The sequence below is a fragment of the Leptidea sinapis genome, chromosome 1, assembly GCF_905404315.1.
Source record: "Leptidea sinapis chromosome 1, ilLepSina1.1, whole genome shotgun sequence".
Lineage (NCBI taxonomy): Eukaryota > Metazoa > Arthropoda > Insecta > Lepidoptera > Pieridae > Leptidea > Leptidea sinapis.
In genome coordinates, this window is record NC_066265.1 from 30366760 (window position 1) to 30387284 (window position 20525).

General features: G+C 35.9%; 3 protein-coding genes across 8 annotated transcripts in view; 1 reads left to right on the top strand and 2 right to left on the bottom strand.

Annotated features, from left to right (window-relative positions):
* LOC126964668 (germinal-center associated nuclear protein) overlaps positions 1-20525 on the top strand; it is a 357720-nt gene that overhangs the window by 108065 nt on the left and 229130 nt on the right. The gene's annotated exons all lie outside the window — the stretch shown is intronic.
* LOC126964714 (sulfotransferase 1C4-like) lies at positions 1925-13454 on the bottom strand. Its single transcript, XM_050807994.1, has 7 exons — positions 10832-13454; positions 9962-10061; positions 5119-5305; positions 4160-4277; positions 3222-3316; positions 2437-2620; positions 1925-2061 (listed from the first exon to the last, which is right to left on the bottom strand). Exons 1-7 carry the CDS (start codon positions 11088-11090, stop codon positions 1949-1951), a joined length of 1056 nt encoding a protein of 351 aa, XP_050663951.1. The 5' UTR covers positions 11091-13454; the 3' UTR covers positions 1925-1948.
* LOC126964636 (sulfotransferase 1C4-like) overlaps positions 14515-20525 on the bottom strand; it is a 31906-nt gene continuing 25895 nt past the window's right edge. For 4 of the 6 annotated variants that reach the window (XM_050807892.1, XM_050807884.1, XM_050807900.1 and 1 more), the window contains exons 5-8: positions 16704-16835; positions 15713-15807; positions 15353-15536; positions 14515-14793 (exon numbers count right to left, since the gene is read on the bottom strand). In XM_050807892.1, coding sequence (XP_050663849.1) covers positions 14588-14793; positions 15353-15536; positions 15713-15807; positions 16704-16835 — 617 coding nt within the window. In that variant the 3' untranslated portion in view covers positions 14515-14587. The remainder of the gene's footprint in view (positions 14794-15352; positions 15537-15712; positions 15808-16703; positions 16836-20525) is intronic. The other 2 variants (XM_050807876.1, XM_050807866.1) reach the window with 2 other exon arrangements.

Below are 20525 nucleotides of genomic sequence, written 5' to 3' on the forward strand. Positions count from 1 at the left end.
CGGCGCTCGATGACGATGAGAAGGCTGAATGCCTCGCCGATAGTCTCGAGAGTCAGTGCTCTCCAAATGCAGTAGCCGACCCGACACACGTTGACGAAGTTGATCGTGAAGTTGAACGTCGCTCCGCTCTGAGCCCTTCAGGCGATGTAATAAAACCCACCTCTTACGAAGAGGTGAAGCTAATCATTAAGGAGCTTCACTCCAAGAAGGCCCCGGGGCCCGACACTATAAACAATAGGGTTCTTAAAATCCTACCCTCTTATTACTTTATTGGTTACTATTTTTAATATTCTATTGTCTAATAGCGCGTTCCCCGAACAATGGAAGGATTCCATTGTTATCGGTATCCCAAAACCCAATAAACCTAAAGCTAATCCGAGTAGCTATAGGCCTATTAGCTTAATTAACTCGATCGGGAAACTTTACGAAAGATTAATTCTCGCGCGCCTTAATCATTACATCGCGGAGCTCAACCTGATACCCGACATACAGTTCGGATTCAGAACCGCTCACTCGTGTCCCCAGCAGGCTCACTGACTCACCGAGTACATTCTCGTACGGCGTCAACTTCACGCTACCACGGCAGCCGTGTTTTTCGATGTCGCGAAGGCATTCGACAAGGTATGGCACAACGGCTTAGTATTCAAGCTGTATCAACTGGGAGTGCCAGACAGGCTCGTGCGCATCATACGAGCCTACGCTTAATCGCTTCACTACACTCACTCACATACGGACTGACTGACGGACTGACATACACCACTTACACAATCACAAACACACTCCACAAACAGACACAAACACAAACATACATGCACACAAACATTTACACTACTTATATACATACAAACATACATACATACAATCATAAACACATACATACACACTTACATACATTACACAAAACATCACCACACTCGCCGGCGAGTGTGTTCTTATCACCTTTTCATCTTTCATCTTCATTTTCATTCTCTCTCCTTCCCACAAGCACACAGCCGGTCTGAGGTTCGAGTCTCCTTAGGAGACGCCCCGCGACTGTTGTTGCGTAGTCTTTGCGGCCTCCACGGCCCACGTCCTACTTCGCTGTGAAAGCCAGGGCTGCAGCACAGAGGAGGTTTTAGTCGGTATGGGGTGTCCGCTTACGCGGACACTCGAGTCCGACATATTACGCCCCGACGTAACAGTATTTCATCCTCTCAAAAAAAAAAAAACCATCCAGTATATTTTTTTTCTTTGAGGGATCAAACGGGTAAATCAAGATCTATAAGGCATCAAAAGAGACAAGAGAAATATTATAAGTGCTAATTCCTTTAGACATGGAAGTCGCTGATCATACTACTTAAGATGTTACAAGCCACAGACATCTCTTTAAACTGTTACTACAAGTAAAAGACATCTCTTTAAACTGTTCTGTGTTACAAACTATTTTATACCCCCCCACCCAGCACTCAAATGCGTGTTATTGCTACAAGCGCTTAGCATAGAGTATAGACTATGTGAGTAGACTTTGTTGGGCTATAACTCGTGTAACAAACAATTATGATGAGTCTTTTTTCTAGAACGAAATATACATATATATTGAGGTTGCGCTGCCCTCATCCAACCCATCCCGGCGATCTTGACCAGATCCTCGGTCCATATTGTGGCCTACCAACACTGCTACTTCCGGCTGATATGATGATAATAATAGGGGTTGAAATTTTGAGGATTTTTTGCAAAAGTTACTACAACATAATTAAAATGACCGGAATCTTTTTATTCCGAGTGAGTATATTCGCGGATCATTATTATATAGTCCTAATAGGAAATTCTAACTATTTACGTAGCTGCTAACATCAAAATTGTCCTAATAAAAGAAATACTTAAAGCCGATTTAATTTTCGACTTATATCAAGGAATTTTTAATATTGTGCCAAAATAAAACAATTTTTGTTTGTTAATTTTATTTCACTCAGTTATATATGGGGAATTTGATGTCGGTGTCAGCAAGATTTTCTCGCATCCATTCCTCTACTTCTTGTTTTTGTTGTTCATTGAAATGGTGACGCCATTCTCCGATTTTTCCTGTTAAAATGTTGTTCAAGTGAAAAAAATTGTCTTAATTTTTATCAGTGAAGTAAAGTATGTAATGTGCTTATTTTATATACTAAGTAGGTACATGAATTGGGTGGCAAAATATAAGTACATAATATAATGACATAAGTTTCGTGTAGATTTTACAGGACCTTATTTACTTGAATCATGTACACCGATTGACACCTGTCCTATTATTCAATGGCTTTTTACTGCCCACCGAATATCCATATGGTTTTAATAGGAATATCATGGGTGCAAATAAGACATTTAAATTGAATTACCAATTTAAAGGAAATTTAAATACAGCTTTTTAGTGGGTTTGTATATGTTTGTTATGCGCGTGTGTGTATTTTTATTTCCAACCTTTTCTAATAAATCGACTTTGTTCGTTGCACACTCCAAGTTCGGTCATAGTCTTCTGCTGATTGACGGAATCGTTATCTTTAAAATTATCGAATCTGAGATGTTCAGCCAGCTTTTCGATCTGTTCATTGGTAAAGGTCTTGCCGAAGAAGTTCGCCATACGACGCAATGACCCAGGTAAATCCTAAATAGAATTTTGATCAATTAATATGGTTGGGATATGAGAAAAATTTGACTAAACAATTCCTTAAGTTGCAGGTTTTTATATTGTCATGTCATGAGTGGGAGGCTCATTAGCAGGTTGTTTTTTTTTATGAAAATAAGGGACGAGATGAGCAGGACGTTTAGCTGGTGGTAATTAATACGCCCCGCCCATTACAATGCAGTGCCGCTCAGGGTTCTTGAAAAACCCAAAATTCTGAGCGGCATTACAATTGCGCGCGTCACTAGAGACATAAGATGTTAAGGCTCATTTGCTCAGTAATTTCACTAGCTACGGGGCATTTCAGACCGAAACACAGTAATGTTCACACATTGCTGCTTCACGGCAGAAATAAGCGCCGTTGTGTTACCTATAATCTAGCCGGCATCCTGTGCAAAGGGGCTCCACTCCAACTGGTAAAATGTTGGTCAGATGGGGACTACAGCGGTGACATGAATCCTAACCAGCACTGCAATATTGTAGGCATCACTAATCGCCAACTGAACATCTTCCTCGTCTCACCACTTCTTATCACAAGACAATGTATCTGACAAAAATCAATGCATAGAAACATAAAACTTACAGTTACTACATCTTCGTAAAATATGAAATACACGTTTGGATGGTGTCTCGCAGCCCAGCCTTCTTTGATGTGCGGAAAGATTGGACCCCACGGGACTGTAAAGGAATGTCATTAAGAAATTTATCTTCTGCGATTCCTATATTACGGAAAGGTGTCTCACGTACGGTACGCCACGTGAAATCAACAGCACTTGTGGGCTAAAAGCTTGAAGACTGTGGACTAGGTGGGCTGGAAACTCTAATATTCAAGGAGACAAACTACTGAGTATGGGCTACGGTGAGAACACACTATCAGATGTCCCGACTGTATGTTCGTTCGTCATAATTAGCCATAAAAGAAAGTTAAAAGTGAATGATAACAACATATACATTACCATTTTATTATTTACATTATTAACATTTTTTACACGAAAAACTTTTTTAAATATTTTCTAACAACAGCTATATGATTGGATGTTTGAAAGCTTGCACAAAGATAAAACATTTTTATTCAAATTTAATAAATAAAATTTATTTATATAATTAACATCATTACTTCTATCTTCTATATATAATGAAAATGGTCTTTGTTTGAGGCTCAGTCACGCCTAAACCACTAATCGTATCGACATGAAATTACCACCATTCGATGCGAAATTTATCTGAAATACTTTATGGCTACTTATTTTTTCGAATTCCATGTTCTTTCTTTTTAAAAATCGCCCAGCGAAGCGGGCGGGAATGGCTAGTTTTTACTATACTTTGAAAAGGCTAGGCTCTAGCTAATAAAACTCAATTAGTCCCGCTATCACTCGAATTAATGTTTTGTTAGCAAATGATAGATAAACTTTATTGAAGAATTATTTGTTTTTCTATGTATATATTATTCAATAACAAAAAATTGCTAACATTATTCAACCCCTGTGTAGAAGCACCTTAAAATCATTGCATATTACTCACTCAGTCCTCGTCGATAAAGATTCCATAACTCATCGGGCCTGTCGAAATAGAACCGATGTATCAGGATGTGGTGGAGTGAGACAAACACATCTCGGGGATCTCTGGCGATGTAAACAACCTGGGAAATATTTAAATGCATAGATATATGAAATGTCAGCAAGATTATTATTTTGATTAGTTTATTGGATATTACGTTGAACTACATTTCATGATTTCCATTAAAACTGAATGAACCACATCAATGTAGATGTGGCGTTCAGTTAGATGCTCTTGGGAATCCTGTCTAAAATCGGCAGGCCGTATCAGTCGTCACGCCAGCATTAATGAAGTCATCCGCAGGGCATTTGCCGCTCTTAATATACCAGCTGTTTTAGAGCCAAATGGTATTACCCGCCGCGATGGCAAGAGTCCTGATGGAATGACGCTGGTGGCTTGGGCACGGGGAAGGGCGCTGGTGTGGTACGCGACTTGCGTCGACACTCTGGCTCCTTCACAGATCCAAGTTACGTCAGTTGTGGCTGGGGCTGCTGCTTCGATGCCGAAGACGGCAAACGTCGCAAATATGTTGGTCTCAGTGAGTCATACATCTTTGTGCCGTTTTGTGTCGAGACACTTGGCCCGTGGGGCCCAGAGGCGCGGAGAATGTTCAAAATACTATCTTCGCGCCTCAATAAGGCTACTGGAAAACCAAGTGCTGGCAGCTATTTCGGTCAACGGATCAGCCTAGCTATCCAACGCAGAAATGCTGTCAGTATTCTTGGTTCGCTTCCACGTAATGATAGTTTTAATTTTATGTAATCATAGTATTGTAAATACAGTTATAAGATTTGTTTTGTTTGAATAAATATATATTATCTTCACTACATTTCTATATTAAAACTAGCTGACCCGACGTTGTTATGTACATGTTGTTAACCCGTGTAGCGCCACTCTGTATATTATTAAAAAATTATATTAACCTTAGCTGTTTCTGGCAAGTCTGGTGGAAGCAGAGAAAATGGCAGATGCGTTTTGATGAAACGCTGCGATGTGCTGAGGGAAAGGTCCTCGAACACAGTCTCGACGATTGATGATATATGTTCCCTTGTTTCTTCTTCCTGTATCTGCTCTATTCTTGACTTCTCTACTCGAACAACCAAGTTGAGGCTTGAAAAAAAAATATTTTCATCAATTAGTGAATTAAATTACATATTTATTCAAACAAAATAAATCTTATAACTATATTTACAATACTGTGATAACATAAAATTAAAACTATCACTACGTGGAAGCGTACCAGAGAATACTGGCAGCATTTCCAATTGGATGTGATCGTAAACATGCACTTCAAAACGGTTCCTAAAATATTTTTAAGTGAAATATTATTCACATCAAGTAAATTTGGAAATTTCCATAACGGGCTAGACCTTAAGAGGTATGTTAATTTTGAAACAACTAAACAAGGTCGAATTATAGTTAAGGACGCGTTCTCAAAACAGAGAGGTATCGAATCGCACAACTACACTGACACCGCTCAAACACATACACGTACTTAAAGTTATAGCGGGAATCAAATGAATTTGATACTTTAGCAAGTTTGAATTTTGTTTTTTTTTAAACTTATTTATTTTTAATAATTGTTTGATGTATTCGTTTGGTAGTTAAATATTAGAACTTTAGATGGCAATTCTGTCGCATAACGTCATGTGGAGTAAATGCAGTTTTTTTTAAATTCAAGATGGCTGCCGCGAAAAATTATGTTTTCAGCAATGTGGGTATCGTATCCGAGGTTATCGAGGGTGCAGAAAACGATTTTGGGATCATTTTTGAAATCCAAGATGACCGCCGCGCAAAATTATGATTTCAGCAATATGGTATCGTATCCGGGGTTATCGAGGGTGCAGAGAACGATTTTGGGATAATTTTTGAAATCCAAGATGGCCGCCGCGCAAAATTATGATTGCAACAATATGGATACCGAATCCGAGGTTCTCGAGGGCGCAGAGAACGAATTTGGAATCATTTTTGAAGTGAAACTTCTTTGCCCGCATCAGGGTAAAATTTTTACGGATGAAACGGAATAAAGTGTGACGAAAATGAAGGAAAATTCGAATGTAGCATGAAGCAAAACAACTTCACTACTAGCGTTGTATCATGCAGGTTTAGCGCGCGGCCGCGAGTATGTAGAACATCTTCCCTACTAGCTTTGTATCGTGCAGGTTTAGCGCGCGGCCGCGAGTATGTAGAACATATTCCCTACTAGCTTTGTATCGTGCAGGTTTGATGAGTAATAATAATTAGTAAAACATCTAATAATTTCTAATATTGACAAAAATCAATTGGATTAGAGAACAGATTAGGATAATTATTGATATAAACGAGATTTAAAAATTGGTTTTCACAAATAAGTTTCACTTCTGACATGTGTACTTTGTACGCACGCCACTTTTGTGTTGTCTGGTGTTTTGGACGTAGCTTCCCTCCTGAGGACACTCATCTAAAAGTGGAGTTGAAAAAAATACTGGAGACATACCTTGTGTCGTTGGATAGGTCTTTGAAAGTTGAATTCAGGTTTAATACATGACAGTTCCTTTGGTCTTTTGAAAATAATGCGGGATTAACGTATATCACGTTACATTTATGTAATATATAGGTATCATTTGATAGGTCTTTCAAAATCAAATTTTGAGATTTTTTAAATGTGTTTTGTTAATATTGTGGGTGTGAAGTCGAAACGTAAATATTTCTATATTTTAAGGGAATGAAAAATTAATTTAGCATGTTTTGTTAGACAGGCCTTTTATCATATAATTTAAGTTTATGCATGAATTCTAATTTTGGCGATGTAAATGACACCCATGAAGAAAATTTTGTAGATTTCATAGGCGCCATCATGGATTTCGATTTTGACCCGATATTCGTTATTGTTGACCCCAAAAACCATGAAAATGACACCCATGATGAGAAGTTTTTGAATTTCATAGTGCGCCATCTTGAAATTCGATTTTGACCCGAAATACGTTATTGTTGACCCCGAAAACCATGAAAAAGACACCCATGAAGAGAAGTTGGTGAATTTCATAGGCGCCATCTTGGATTTCGATTTTGACCCGATACTTGTTATTGTTAACCCCGAAAACCATGAAAATGGCACCCATGATGAGAAGTTGGTGAATTTCATAGGCGCCATCTTGGATTTCGATTTTGACCCGATATTCGTTATTGTTGACCCCGAAAACCATGAAAATGACACCCATGAAGAGAAGTTGGTAAATTTCATAGGCGCCATCTTGGATTTCGATTTAATATAGACCTTATATTTAGAGATGAAAATAAATCACTAATTCTTCAAAAAATACAGAAACATAATTTTTTGAAAATCTGACTGCGTACAAAATATGTAAAGGATTTTGATCCTTTGAGTCACATACTGTCTTTGGACAGTATTGTAGAGCTTATAAAAAATATTCATATTCGTACAGCAATCTTTCTGAGTACGAGCTGCTACTTACAACCGACACAGTGTCTACCCCCGACGGCGGCCGAGCGCGGACTGACGTTGTTTCGATAGATCTCTCTGTGCAACAGAGGTGGGCTAAACTGTTATAATTTTTCAATGAATTATACTGTTGTGTTATATTTTTCTAACTGTTGTTGTAAACTGTTATAATATATATTAGATAGTATAAATTTTTATCGAAATTATTTACCCTGATAGTTGTTGTCGCGGTTTGATGTTATTTAGTGTTATAATATAACATATTTGAAGAGGAATAATTTCTTTAACACTAAGTAGGTACTAGGTAGATGGTATTTTTTGTTGTGCTTTTTAGAAAGCTTTTTTTTACCTGTGTACCTACACAGAACAATCTTGTCGACTAATGAGTTAAAGAAACTATTAACTAAACGTATATTTACACTATTCACAAATTTTATTTTTACACTAACACTTGTCTATTTATATAAAAAAATAAAAACAACTGAAGACGTATTATATAATACATATATCCATTTAATTTACAATTCATACTATAGTTTTTACAAACATTTTACTTTAAAAGTGATAATAATAATTTTCGAAACACAACTAGCAGTTTGTCAATTTAAAAACTCGCAAATAATGATTCTCATTGGAAATATAATGAATGAAAGTGTTGTTTTATCCAAAATGTTATTTATCTTCGTCTCATCGCAAGTAAAAATAGCTCTAATGTTTATAGCGAGAGTGCTTACAATACTTTTCAATCTAAAACAACAGTGTTATAATTTTATATTTGTTCGTCGCAAGTAAAAATAGTTTTTATTGTGATATACGAAGTGTTCACATTACTTTGAAGACTAAGCACTTACTAAAGCGAATACGAAAAAGTGCCATCTGTTAAAAATATTAAATTTACAAAATTTTAATTTCATTAAAGAAACGCACCACTTTCCGCTCGTGTGCATAGATGGCGCTGTAATTAAATTTCAAACGAATTATAACACTATAGAAATAATTTATATTATAACAGTCTAGTGGCAAATTTTATAATGTGTTATACTGTTGTAAAAATATATTGTAATATATAATGTGTTGTGTGTTATAACGCCCATCTCTACTGTGCAATGCGTACGGAGAGACAAAATAAAATAACCCTTAATACCACACTTTAAAGCTCATGCTTATCAGAAAAATAGATGAATTTTAGACGATTAATTTTCATTTTTTTCTGAGATTATTTATAATATATTCATTAATTTATTTCCCGTGTTTTTGAAAATATTACATCTGCTTTCCTTACGTAATTTTTAAGAGACAAAATTATGTGAGTAGTAGCAGAAAACTGATCCTGAATGAAGCCCCATTTCGTCAAATTTGTGTGAAGAGGTAACGGATAATCGTTTTTACGACATAAAATATCAAAATTTTAAAGCAAATATTTCCCGCTAATTAGAGATAAAGAAGTAATCTATTTGTGGCAATTTTTAGTTTTGTTAGATTTAGTTTTATTTCATCACAAACTCTACCGAAAAATATCTTATTTTTGTCGGATTCGTAAACGCGTCCTTAAGGCCATATGAGAATTAATCTGTCCGAAACGTTTTTAATATGATATATGAAAAATATATTTTAATATGATCGTCTAAGACGTTGGAATTGAAAAAGGAAATTATGGAGCTCCAAGAAGGTAAAGTGAATCTTGATCCAAAACTGTAATATAGGGGGCCAGAACATTAAACATTAAATTAACATTATTAGACATTTAATCATATTTTATTTTTATTTTGGAATGTTATAGATTGTTTTTGAGTCACATAAAATGATTAATACTCAGTTGTGTATTTTGTATACGTATTCTCAGATATTTTTACTGCTGCATGACATGGCAGTAGAGCATGGTAATTTATAAATTACTTATGCGTGAACCCAAAAAAACTCTTCTGCGTAGTACGACTCGTACTCGTTGACTATTGGAGCTTTGAATCCATTAATATGTTATGTACAAACATTTACATAGATATAGAATATAAGACAGTCCCATACTTAAGCTCTTCGGACACGTCTTCCGGCCCGAGAGTGAGTCCATCGAGTGCCAAGTGGAGGGCACCAGAGGGCGTGGAAAGTGGCCCATGCGATGGACCTACTAAATTAAGTCTGATGTAGGCGGTCCATTGAACGAGTGTACTGACGGCCAGCAGGGAAAAGTGGCGAATCCTCGTAGGGCGAATCCTCGTGGGGCGAGTCACATCCGCCCAAAAGGTGTCACTTCGTGATGACCACGACCGCTCTGCCAAGAGTGTCACGAATAAGAAGAAGAATACAAGATGAAGATTTTAACTTACTCCATAAGTGGAAATCTGCGGCTCACATCTATGGACTTGGCGGTTTCATAATTCAGATCGTTATTTATAAGCCACACCATTTCCTGAGTCCAAGTAGATCCTGAAATATTACAATGACTTAAAACTGGGTACTATAGTTGGTATTTTGTTATGGAAGAGGAAAACGAGCGTACAGGTCACCCGATGTTCAGTGATCACCGCCGCCCATATTCCCTTGCAACACCAGAGAAATCACAGCAGCGTTGCCGGCCGTTTAGAAATGAAAGGAAATTATTTATTTGCTTTGGAATAGGGTATGCTAGATCTTAAATATTACAGAAAGATGTACCTACACGCAACGTCCTAGGAACACCACACAAGCAACTTCGAATTATCAAGTATTACCGAATAAACAATTCTGAGATTGCTTTTAGTTGGTTAATCCGTAATAGAATCATTGCGCAAGTGTGAAGCTTCTTTGCACAGGAAGGTAGCTAGCTAGGTGCGTGTGTATCATAGAGGCGCTTATTTCTGGCGTGAAGAAGAAAATATTGCAATCATTATTGTGTTTCGGTTTGAAGGGGGCCGTAGCTAGTAAAATTACTGAACTAATGGGACTTATGTCTCAAAGTGACGAGGGCAATTGCGATGCCGTTCAGAATTTTGGGCTTAATCAAGAATCCTGCGACACTAACGGACAGACTGTAACGAATTGCTCGTCTCGCAATTTTGTCTTAAAAATGCATATTCTTGATTTTTCGTTTTACAATAATGATTATATACAGTTGTGATCTTTTTATCAAAGTCAACAATTATGATATTGTGTTTGTATAAGTATTTACAGACCTTTAACTTTATCGCTTTAAGTAATAATTTTAAAGAGCTTCTTACCTGATCTTGGATGGCTTATGAGAAAAACATCGTTGGGTCGAATAGCGAAATTGTAATATTTGGGGCCCAGTTCTCTATAAATGTCAGGATAGTAATACTTGCTCGGTCCCACTTGCACATGATTTTGTTTCACTCCTGTGGTTAAAGTCAGTAAGTACAAATTCAATTTATATAAAACATAAAATACTAAATTAGTGCAGTATATGTAAAAACAGAACAAACAAGTTTGCAGAAGACCATTGTCGCCTGTAATTTTCATTCCTGTTAATGTATTCCAACAGTTAAAGTACTTAGAGCTTAGATAATTTATACGTCTGTATAGAGTCTCCTGATGTTAGACAACCGATGAAAACATGCCAGGAATACAAGTTTAGTGTGCGTAACAAGCTACGTTTTACATTCGCGATTTATATAACACTTTGTGTTAGTGTGCGTGAATTTCTCAAAATAGAAGTTAGTTCTATACTCAATTTTTTTCGACGTGTTCACAGCTGTCATTGTATATCTAGACGAATAAATGACCTAACACTTAGTGTAAAGAAAATAAGAAAGACGTTTAGAATTTTAGCACTAACATGCGTTTATAAATACCATTTTACAAAAAGTATAATATATTAACGATGTTTTAAATCTCCGTTAAGTATTTATGAATAATAACACACGGACTGTAGGTAGCTATGTACTATGTATCGAGCTAAATATAACACGAAATAGCACTTTCGACAAAGCTTTTATGTAAATTCCCGCAGCTCTCTTTTTTCCGTTATTGTTGTCGGGTTTGCTTACTAGGCCTATATGGCTATGCCGTTTTAAACACTTCTTGAAGTACTCGCACTTACAAAAACAATGACACCAAAAGGGCAATACAGAGAGACACAGATAATGATCTTATTTGAAAATAATTTTGATCTCGGGGCATAATAAAATCAAGAAAAAAAGATTCGAGAACGTTTGTATGGCAAAAAGCTTGTAGCTTGTGGTGTCGTGCTGGATTTCGGCTACAGAAATCAGATCAATAAGCTCTACGGAATACCCCCACAATTTAATTAAGCAATGGCATCTCCAACCATTTAAATTATAATATGTAAACGTATGACTTACTGAAGTGGCAGTGGGCAGGGCACATAGTTCGACGGACAGATGACTCACTCTGCACTCGAATCGCGCCACGCTATCGTGACCACGTACCGGAAGACGCAGTGCTGGTAGGCCCCCCACAAGATGGACCGACGATCCGGTCCAGATCGCCGGAATACGTTTGATGAGGGCAGCGCAGGACCGATCGTCGTGGAAATCTTTGGGGGAGGCCTTTGTCCAGCAGTGGACGTCTTCAGGCTGATGATGATGAAGATGACTTACTTTCAATATTCCATATTAATGCTTTATCCTCTTCAGAAACATCCTGGATCTCATAAGGGAAGACACGGTTTAACTCCATTGCAGCCACAAACAAAACAAAACGAATTCCGATGTAAAAGTAAGTATTTATAGCCCTGCCCGTTATTAGTAATCATTAATTAAGAAATTGCTTCGTTCAAACTTTGTAATTTTGTGTAAATATTGTTAATGTTATTTACATAACTAATGTGGCCTGATTGTTAATTAGATTCTAAAGTTCAATCTATTAGAGAGGGCTTCGTATCTCTACGGGTACCTTGTCCAACCCTCAAGCAAAAGTAGGTACATACCTACCTCATGTACGTACTTTTGCTTATGATGTTATTATGAACAATTTATTGGGCTGTAAGTATTATTAACTTAATTTTTGAAGAGGAGGACAAACAAGCGTAGTGCTCAGGTGACCAACATCAGGTATGTTAAGTTATCACCGCTGCCCACATTCTCCTGCAACATCAGAGAAATTACAGTAGCTTTGACAGCCTTTTAGGAAGGTGTACGCGTCGTATGTCGTATTGTCCTGGAAACACCGCACAAGAAAGTGTATTGCGCAGTTTAGTTGTATGTGACAAAAAGTGTCTTCAATACCACACTGTGGAGAAACGCCGGAACGCAACACACCAAAGTCAAAGTCAATTAAACTTCATTAAATTAGGCTTAATTTGAGCGCTTTTGAATAGTCACTATAAATATTTCTTTTAAGTTACTTTTTTTTCCTTCTTCTCTTCTTCTCAATATATTTTTGATAATGTTCTGTATGTTCATAAGCACATTGAGAAATTTTCTAGAAACTGAGACATTCATATTGAAGGATCGGCGAATAGGCTGAGTTCTGCAGCATATGCGGTTAAGAAAATTAGACGGTTAACTGACATAGATACGGCGAGATTGGTATACTTTAGTTATTTTCATAGTATTATGTCCTATGGTATATTGTTATGGGGCAGTGCGGCCGATATTAATACTATCTTTGTGCTGCAGAAGAGGGCTATTCGCGCGATTTATAACCTAGGTCCTAAAGAATCATTAAGAGAAAAATTTATAGAAATAAACGTTTTGACTGTTGCTACTCAATACATTTTTGATAATGTTCTGTATGTTCATAAGCACATTGAGTAATTTTCTAGAAACTGTGACATTTATTATGTTAACACGAGGAACAAATATAAACTTGTTATGACTACTACTCGGTTGGGTCGAGTTAGTAAGTCTTTTGTTGGGCGATGTATATGCTTCTACAATATGATCGTAGAAAATGTGTTACGAAATTTAAAAGAATTGTTAAAAAACGTTTGTCTGGTAAAGGTCATTATATTATGAATTATATTCTTAATGATACAACAGACTATTTATAAATGATTATTGTACGATATCACATTGTAATCCATATTTTATATATATATAAAAAAAACCCTCTGAGTTTCTTGCGCCCATTCTTCTCAGGTCTGAGGTAGTCTTTTTTGAATGGGTGGTTGTTTTTAACGTTCAATAAGTGATTTTGATTCCCATTTTGAATAAAAATATTTGAATTTGAATCTACCATAATACCGTATTCACACTGCACCATTTTTAATTTAAGATATTTTTGTTATGTTAAAATTAAATGAGTTCACATTTTTGATAAGCACTTCAAAGTAGGATTATTTGAAATTGTCTTCCGCTGACATTGAAAATAATTCCAAATTTGTATTTGTAGATTATGGGTACCAATAACGGCAACTTTTACTGCCGTGAAGCCGAAATGTATAACACAATAAGTGTTTCGGTCTGACGGGCGTTGTAGCTGGTTTAATTACTGGGCAAATGAGACTTAACATCTTATGTATCTAGGTGACGTGTGTAATTGTAGTTCCACACAGCGTTTTTGGGTTTTTCTAAACTCTTGATCGGCACTGCATTGTAATGGGCAGAGGGTATCAATTACCATCCCTGAATGTCCAGCTCGTCTCGTCCCTTCTAAACACAAAAAAAAAAAATGTAACACAATAAAGAAAATTCTAATAGGCTGCTATTAAGAAATCGTTCCTCACGGATAACTTTAGTCAAACATTTTAATTATTAGTAAAATATTATATTTAATATTATATTACTTAAAAATTTTAACTTTCGTCAAGTCTTTGACCATCCTCGTATTAATAATAGATAGGTAGGTATTTCATTCCCGGGCCGGGCAAAAAGCATTGTAATGTATTTAAAGTAGTTTTAATCTGAACAGGCAAGTAAGTTTAAATTTTAAATTTTAATTATAGTAAAGGTTTTTTTCTTTTTGATTAAAACCATACTCATATTTAAATTTTTTTCTCTTTGTGTTTCTCGAAATTGTATATGTACGACATTTTTAGAACATGAATGGTATTTTTATTTAGTGTTAACTATGTCAGAGGGCGTATAATAGTCGATACGCGCAGGTGTCTCATCTAGCTTCTGAATATTGAGTGATGGTACGTTGGGAAGGTCCCAGGAAGGATAACGAAGATCGGTGTTGAACAGATTGTCGGTAATCCAACGGTCAGCCTGATCCATCATCTCATCGTCGAAGTATTGGCGCCAGCCTCCAACTTTTCCTGAAAAAGAGTTAAAAAAACATTTAATTAAACTATACACTAAATTTGCATTAAATGGACAGTAAAAAACTACATTACAGCGCAAGTTAAAGTCCAAAGAAATATAATTAGCCAAAGTGCAAACAATTCCGATTAACTTCAGTGAATATGATCATGATCTTTTAATGTTGTGGTTATTAATGTTGTTAAGCAGTTCAAATATTTAGGACATGTGCTTACGGAGCGGCTGCAAGACGACGAAGATATCGAACGAGAACGAAGGGCCCACGCTGTCAGAGATAACATGCTTGCGCGACCATTTGCTAAAAGCAGTAGGGTTGTAAAGACTCTTTAAAGCTTACTGCCTAGGCATGTAGGTACACCTGTCAGCTGTGGGTAACATTTACACACAAAGGATTTAGAAGGATAAGAGTCCAGTATAATGATACATACAGGGCCCTTACGAATCTTCCGAGATACTACTGCAGCGCTCAAGATACCGAGATACTCCTCAGCTCAACATATTTCAACCAAAGAAAAGCCCATCAACTAAAAATTAAAAAAAACAAAATATTACTACCTCTTCTTATAAATGGAGCCTCCCCTTTTTTGACGAAATTAAGTTTTACCAGAGCGCCATCATCGAACGACGCGTTCTTTTTAAAATTATTGAAATTAAGATGTTCACACAGACTTTTGACTTGATCTTCTGTGAGAGTTTTGCGTAGAAATTTTGCTACTTTCCTGACAGCTGATGGCAAATCCTAGAACGAAATATGTAGGTTGGATATGAATTGAAACCGTGTATTTAATACAAAACACAATGTATTTGGTAAAACATATTTATTAAAAAAACGAAATAGAATAGAATTAAAAATTTAAGGTAACTAAGCTTAACATATTCAATCGAATTTTATTATTTCCATTAAATAATACATACCTCAGACAGCTCTTCATAAAATAAAAACAAAAGGTTCGGATGTCCTCTCTGGGCCCAGGCTTCTTTGGTGTGCTCCAAAATTGGAGAGTAACCATCTAAAATATTATGTACTGTTCAAAAACCAAATCAATCTCTCCATTGCAATTTTACCCACTAGATATATTCAAAATTCTTGACATAATTATTAACGGTTTTTAGAGAGGATTCTTTGAGAACAATAAATTTTTAGCTTCATTTCATTGTGGATCATGTATCCATGTCGCAGTAAACACATTTACGGACTATGTAGTAAGAAACTCCCAATAAAAAGTCTTGCATTTTTTTAGATCTTGCTAAGGCCTTCGATACTGTTTTGATTCCCAAGCTCCTATATAAGCCTAACAACCTAGAAATTGGTGGGCTTCCATACGGTATTTTTAGAGCTATCTCACAAGCACTCAACGTGTTCAGATAGAAGGTATCACTAGCAATGACTTTTATGTTGAATAATTATGTTGCTCGTGAAGTAAGTATTCTAGGTCCCATTTTATTTCTCATATATGTAAACAACCTTAAGACGAACTCTGTCTCAAACTCAAAAATAATATCTTACGCCGATGCGATGCCACTATTTAATATAATATAATTACCTAGGAATTTGTGGCCTTCAATACGATCTTTTCATTACGAGCTATCTGTTTATCATTTCTTGCGTGCGTACGTAATTAGTATGAACACACTTTTTTTCGGGTGTTTTTAAATAATGTCTAGTAACATCTAATTTATTTTTATGCGATATGTAAGTACTCTTATATGGAAATTTTTGTATGTGGACTTATCTCAACTGTGAAAATATTTTTGATGAAAATTTATTTGAAGGAAGGGTGTTAATTATCATAAATATACCTGCAAACTAATATCTTGATATATCGGATAGTCACATTAACATTTTAAATGTCTGTAAGACAATCCGATGCCTTTGAGTATGATACAGAAAACTAAAAATACTTACGTAAGCCTCTAAGGAAGTAATTCCAAAATGTTTTGAAGTCATCAGGTACTCCGCATATAGTGAACAACTTGCAGAGATGATAGTGTGACACCGCTGCGTCTCTCGGGTCTCTCGCCACATATATAACTTTACCTACCAGGTAATTTATCCAATTTATAAGTTTAACACAGACTAAAACACATTTCATTCGATATGAGATTTGAAACATTCTGTTAAATTTATACACAACTAGCTGATGCCGGCGAAGTCGCCTGCCTGGATGCTATGAAGCTGCAAAAATACTATGCCCGCATCTAGCCTATATGTTTGTCGACCTTTTGTGAACATTTATGGAAAATTTTAATTAAATCTTGTTTATAATAGCATTTTAACTATGACTGATTAATTGAACGCCCCTCTATTAAAGAAATAAAGGAGGAATGTGTCTTTTATTACATCGTATGCCCAAGTTATTAACGATTCAGTATTTTTTTTGGTATTTTTATGTGTGTGTGTGTGATTTGCCGGCGCTCTGCTTGACGCTGAGCAACTGCGGATAGCATTTTCCTGACGTCAAGCATCAGCTTGCGTAGAACTATCTTCATCTCTGACTTCTCTCTGACGTTCTGCACTACACTGCACTGTTCAGCATGAAGATTAGAGTCTTGCTGTCAAGCAATTGTCATAGCTGTAGTAGCTCTTTGAGAGCTCTGTGAAAGATTGGATTTGCGTTTGCAAGTCATAAGTACACATAATATATAAATTTTTAAACTTATCTATCCATCTAAATAGCTGTAGACTATAGAACTACAACAAAAATAATTAAACTATCTACGCTATATAATAAAAAAGTTAAGCAAAGAAACGAAATTACTAAACACAGATAATATAATAATAACAAAACTTAGAAATTACTTATTGACCATCACATTTTATGAAGATAACAACAACTTTATAATAAGTCAATAGTCATCAATCAGCGGGGAATTCTAACAACGCGATTTGAAAATGATGTCATTTGCACAGCGCCATGTACGGTAGAACTCTTACAAATTCAAGGCGATGGGACTGAGAATTCCGAGAATTCGAATTAGAGGACTTCTAATTTAAATGTTCGAATTTACAGGAGTTCTACTGTATTGAAAAACACTTGGATTTTACCGCGTATGTCGTTTAATTAGCAGCCCGTTTCACGCAATTTGGGTACATTACCTATGTATCCTAAGCAAATGGTCAGATTTAACTTATTTAAGGCACAAATATTATCTATATTAAGTGTTCTTTATGATGAAGTAATTAAATTTAGTGAAAAGTAGTGATATATTGTCAATAAAACCACCTAAAAATACCCTAGAATTTCTTGAATACCAAATTTTATCAAAATTGGTCCAGCCATTTGCGTTTGAAGAAGTAACAAACATACAGTTATATTATACATTGTAATATTTGCAACTCCTACAAAATTTGTGCCGCACGCATGAATACCTCGCAAATTGCAGATTTTTATCCTACTTACTGACACTTATCGTATTATTTTGGATAATTCACACTATATCTTTATAAATTATTTTATATAGTTTTTCTGATGTATAAGCTATATTATTGTAAAGTTTCATTAAAATCCATTCGTAGATTTTGCGTGAAAGAGCAACAAACATACATCCATACATTCTTACAAACTTTCGCATTTATAATATTAGTGGGATACTGTAATAGAAAATATTTTAAATGTGTTTTGTTGAATATCTAAATAAAATGCTCCTTAAATATTTAAGAAAGGCTAATATAAAGCAGAATATATACTGGCTATATATATAAAATTATATACCAATGTTGGCGCCATATTTCATTTGCTCATATCGGAACGAACTTGTAAATGTCAGCGTCAACGTCAGTTGCCAAGTTCTCGTTTCTACTCCCCGCTACCTCATTCCTTCCGCACCCCGTGCCCTCTCCCCCTACCTCGCGAACACCTTCTCGTCGGTGGATCACGCGCTAGCAGCGGTTCTTGACCCGCGTATTCTCTTAATGTAATGGCGGATGCGCCACCTAACTAACCTCATCAGTGATAAATGACCTAGAATTAGTAACATGGAAGAAAGGATTAACATAAAGGCTAATTTGATCCCCCGGGGGCTGCAGAGGAGTACCAGCATGTACCTCGTCAGTTCCGTCCCTGAATATCTATCCTAATCTTCCTGGTCAGCACAACACACCACAGCACACCCAACCAATAAAATTGAAGTTAGAAGACGAGATATGTCCCTGATCTCATAGCGGGTCCATTATGGACACGTACCTACAGCAAAGGACGAGATTTGGCTAAGGACGATTGGTTGTGAAATATGTTTCTTGCAGTATCTAGGATATTTCCTTGGGACGGCTATGCATTTGTTGTCCAGCAATTTATTACATAATATCATAACGATATCGAAAACAAACTCTTTAAGAAAACCAAAGACGGAGAAGTAGTATTTGCCGTTTTTCAAAGTGCTATGAATATCGCTATCTTTATAACAACAAAGTATAGTAAATCAACACAAACTCGATGTTTTCCCAATGCGATCCTGAGGTGGGATAACACACATCCCAGACCAATGTCTTATAAGGGGCAACTGAGGTTAAATCAGTTCATTAGTATACCTAATCTGTTATCTTCCATCATCCATGTGTTTTGTATATATATCTTATGTATCAATAATATCAATCAATTCAATGCTACTCTTATACAGGCAGTGAAAGAAAATCTGTACCAATACCAATGTGTAATCACGGACCAATGATATTTAAAAGTATAGATACTTCACGTATACAACATTCGGTGTTTGAAAATGTTACACTAACGCATACATGAATAATTTAACATTGCAATAGCACACTACATTACAATTACACGTCAAAGAAGGATAGTAAATGCAATTATCGCAAGCGAAAAAGATATAGCTCTAATTTGCTAATTGCTTCGTATTTGTATAGAGAAAATACAGTTAATTCATCAAATATGATTTTTTACCGTACACCGTGGTTTATGCGTAAATTACAATTCATTCATGAGTTCATGTAGTAAAAGCTATAAAGTAGTAAAACTGCATTGAAATTAGGTAGATAATGTGTCATTGATTTTATAAAATATTGATTATAATGTATAGCCACATTGATGATAGTAATTATTTATATATAAAATAATAAAAAAACATTCAGACACCAAAACAAAACCGAAAGGTATCTACAGTAAGGGTCCCCATTTTTACAATTTTACTAACAACTGCTCCCAAAAAGTTTTAAGATTACAATTATTATTTTTTGTATCTTATATTATTTATGAATGTCTTTTTGTTCAGGGTTTATTACAATAAGGTAATGGGAGAAGAAGAAAATGATCCATTGATTCTTCTGCAGTTAGCAAGGGATATACTGAAAAAACTCCTACGTAAACAAATAGCACTCACTGTCTACATCCGCTACCTACCCTAAAATTTGTTTTAGTAGTTTGATAGTTCAGCTACCTATATATGCGCTACACACAAAAATTTCACATTCACGGCAACAATGACTTTTTTACATCATTTCCTAAAATATTCTACCTCGATCATCCCGCAACAGACAGCATCAATATTTTGTCATTTCTGTACGTTAATCTATGATCGGCTTGGTAGCGATCGGCGTTGCCATGGCAACATATTGTTGCGTAGCAACGCTTCGAAATATATGACGAGAGTTGTCTAACTTCAAGACATTGTTAATTTCAACAGCTCCGTCAGCAATATTCGTAGCTCAGCTGAAAAGTGTTTACTTTAGACGCTGTAGACCCGGGTTCGATACACCTACCAGTGTGAGTTCAGT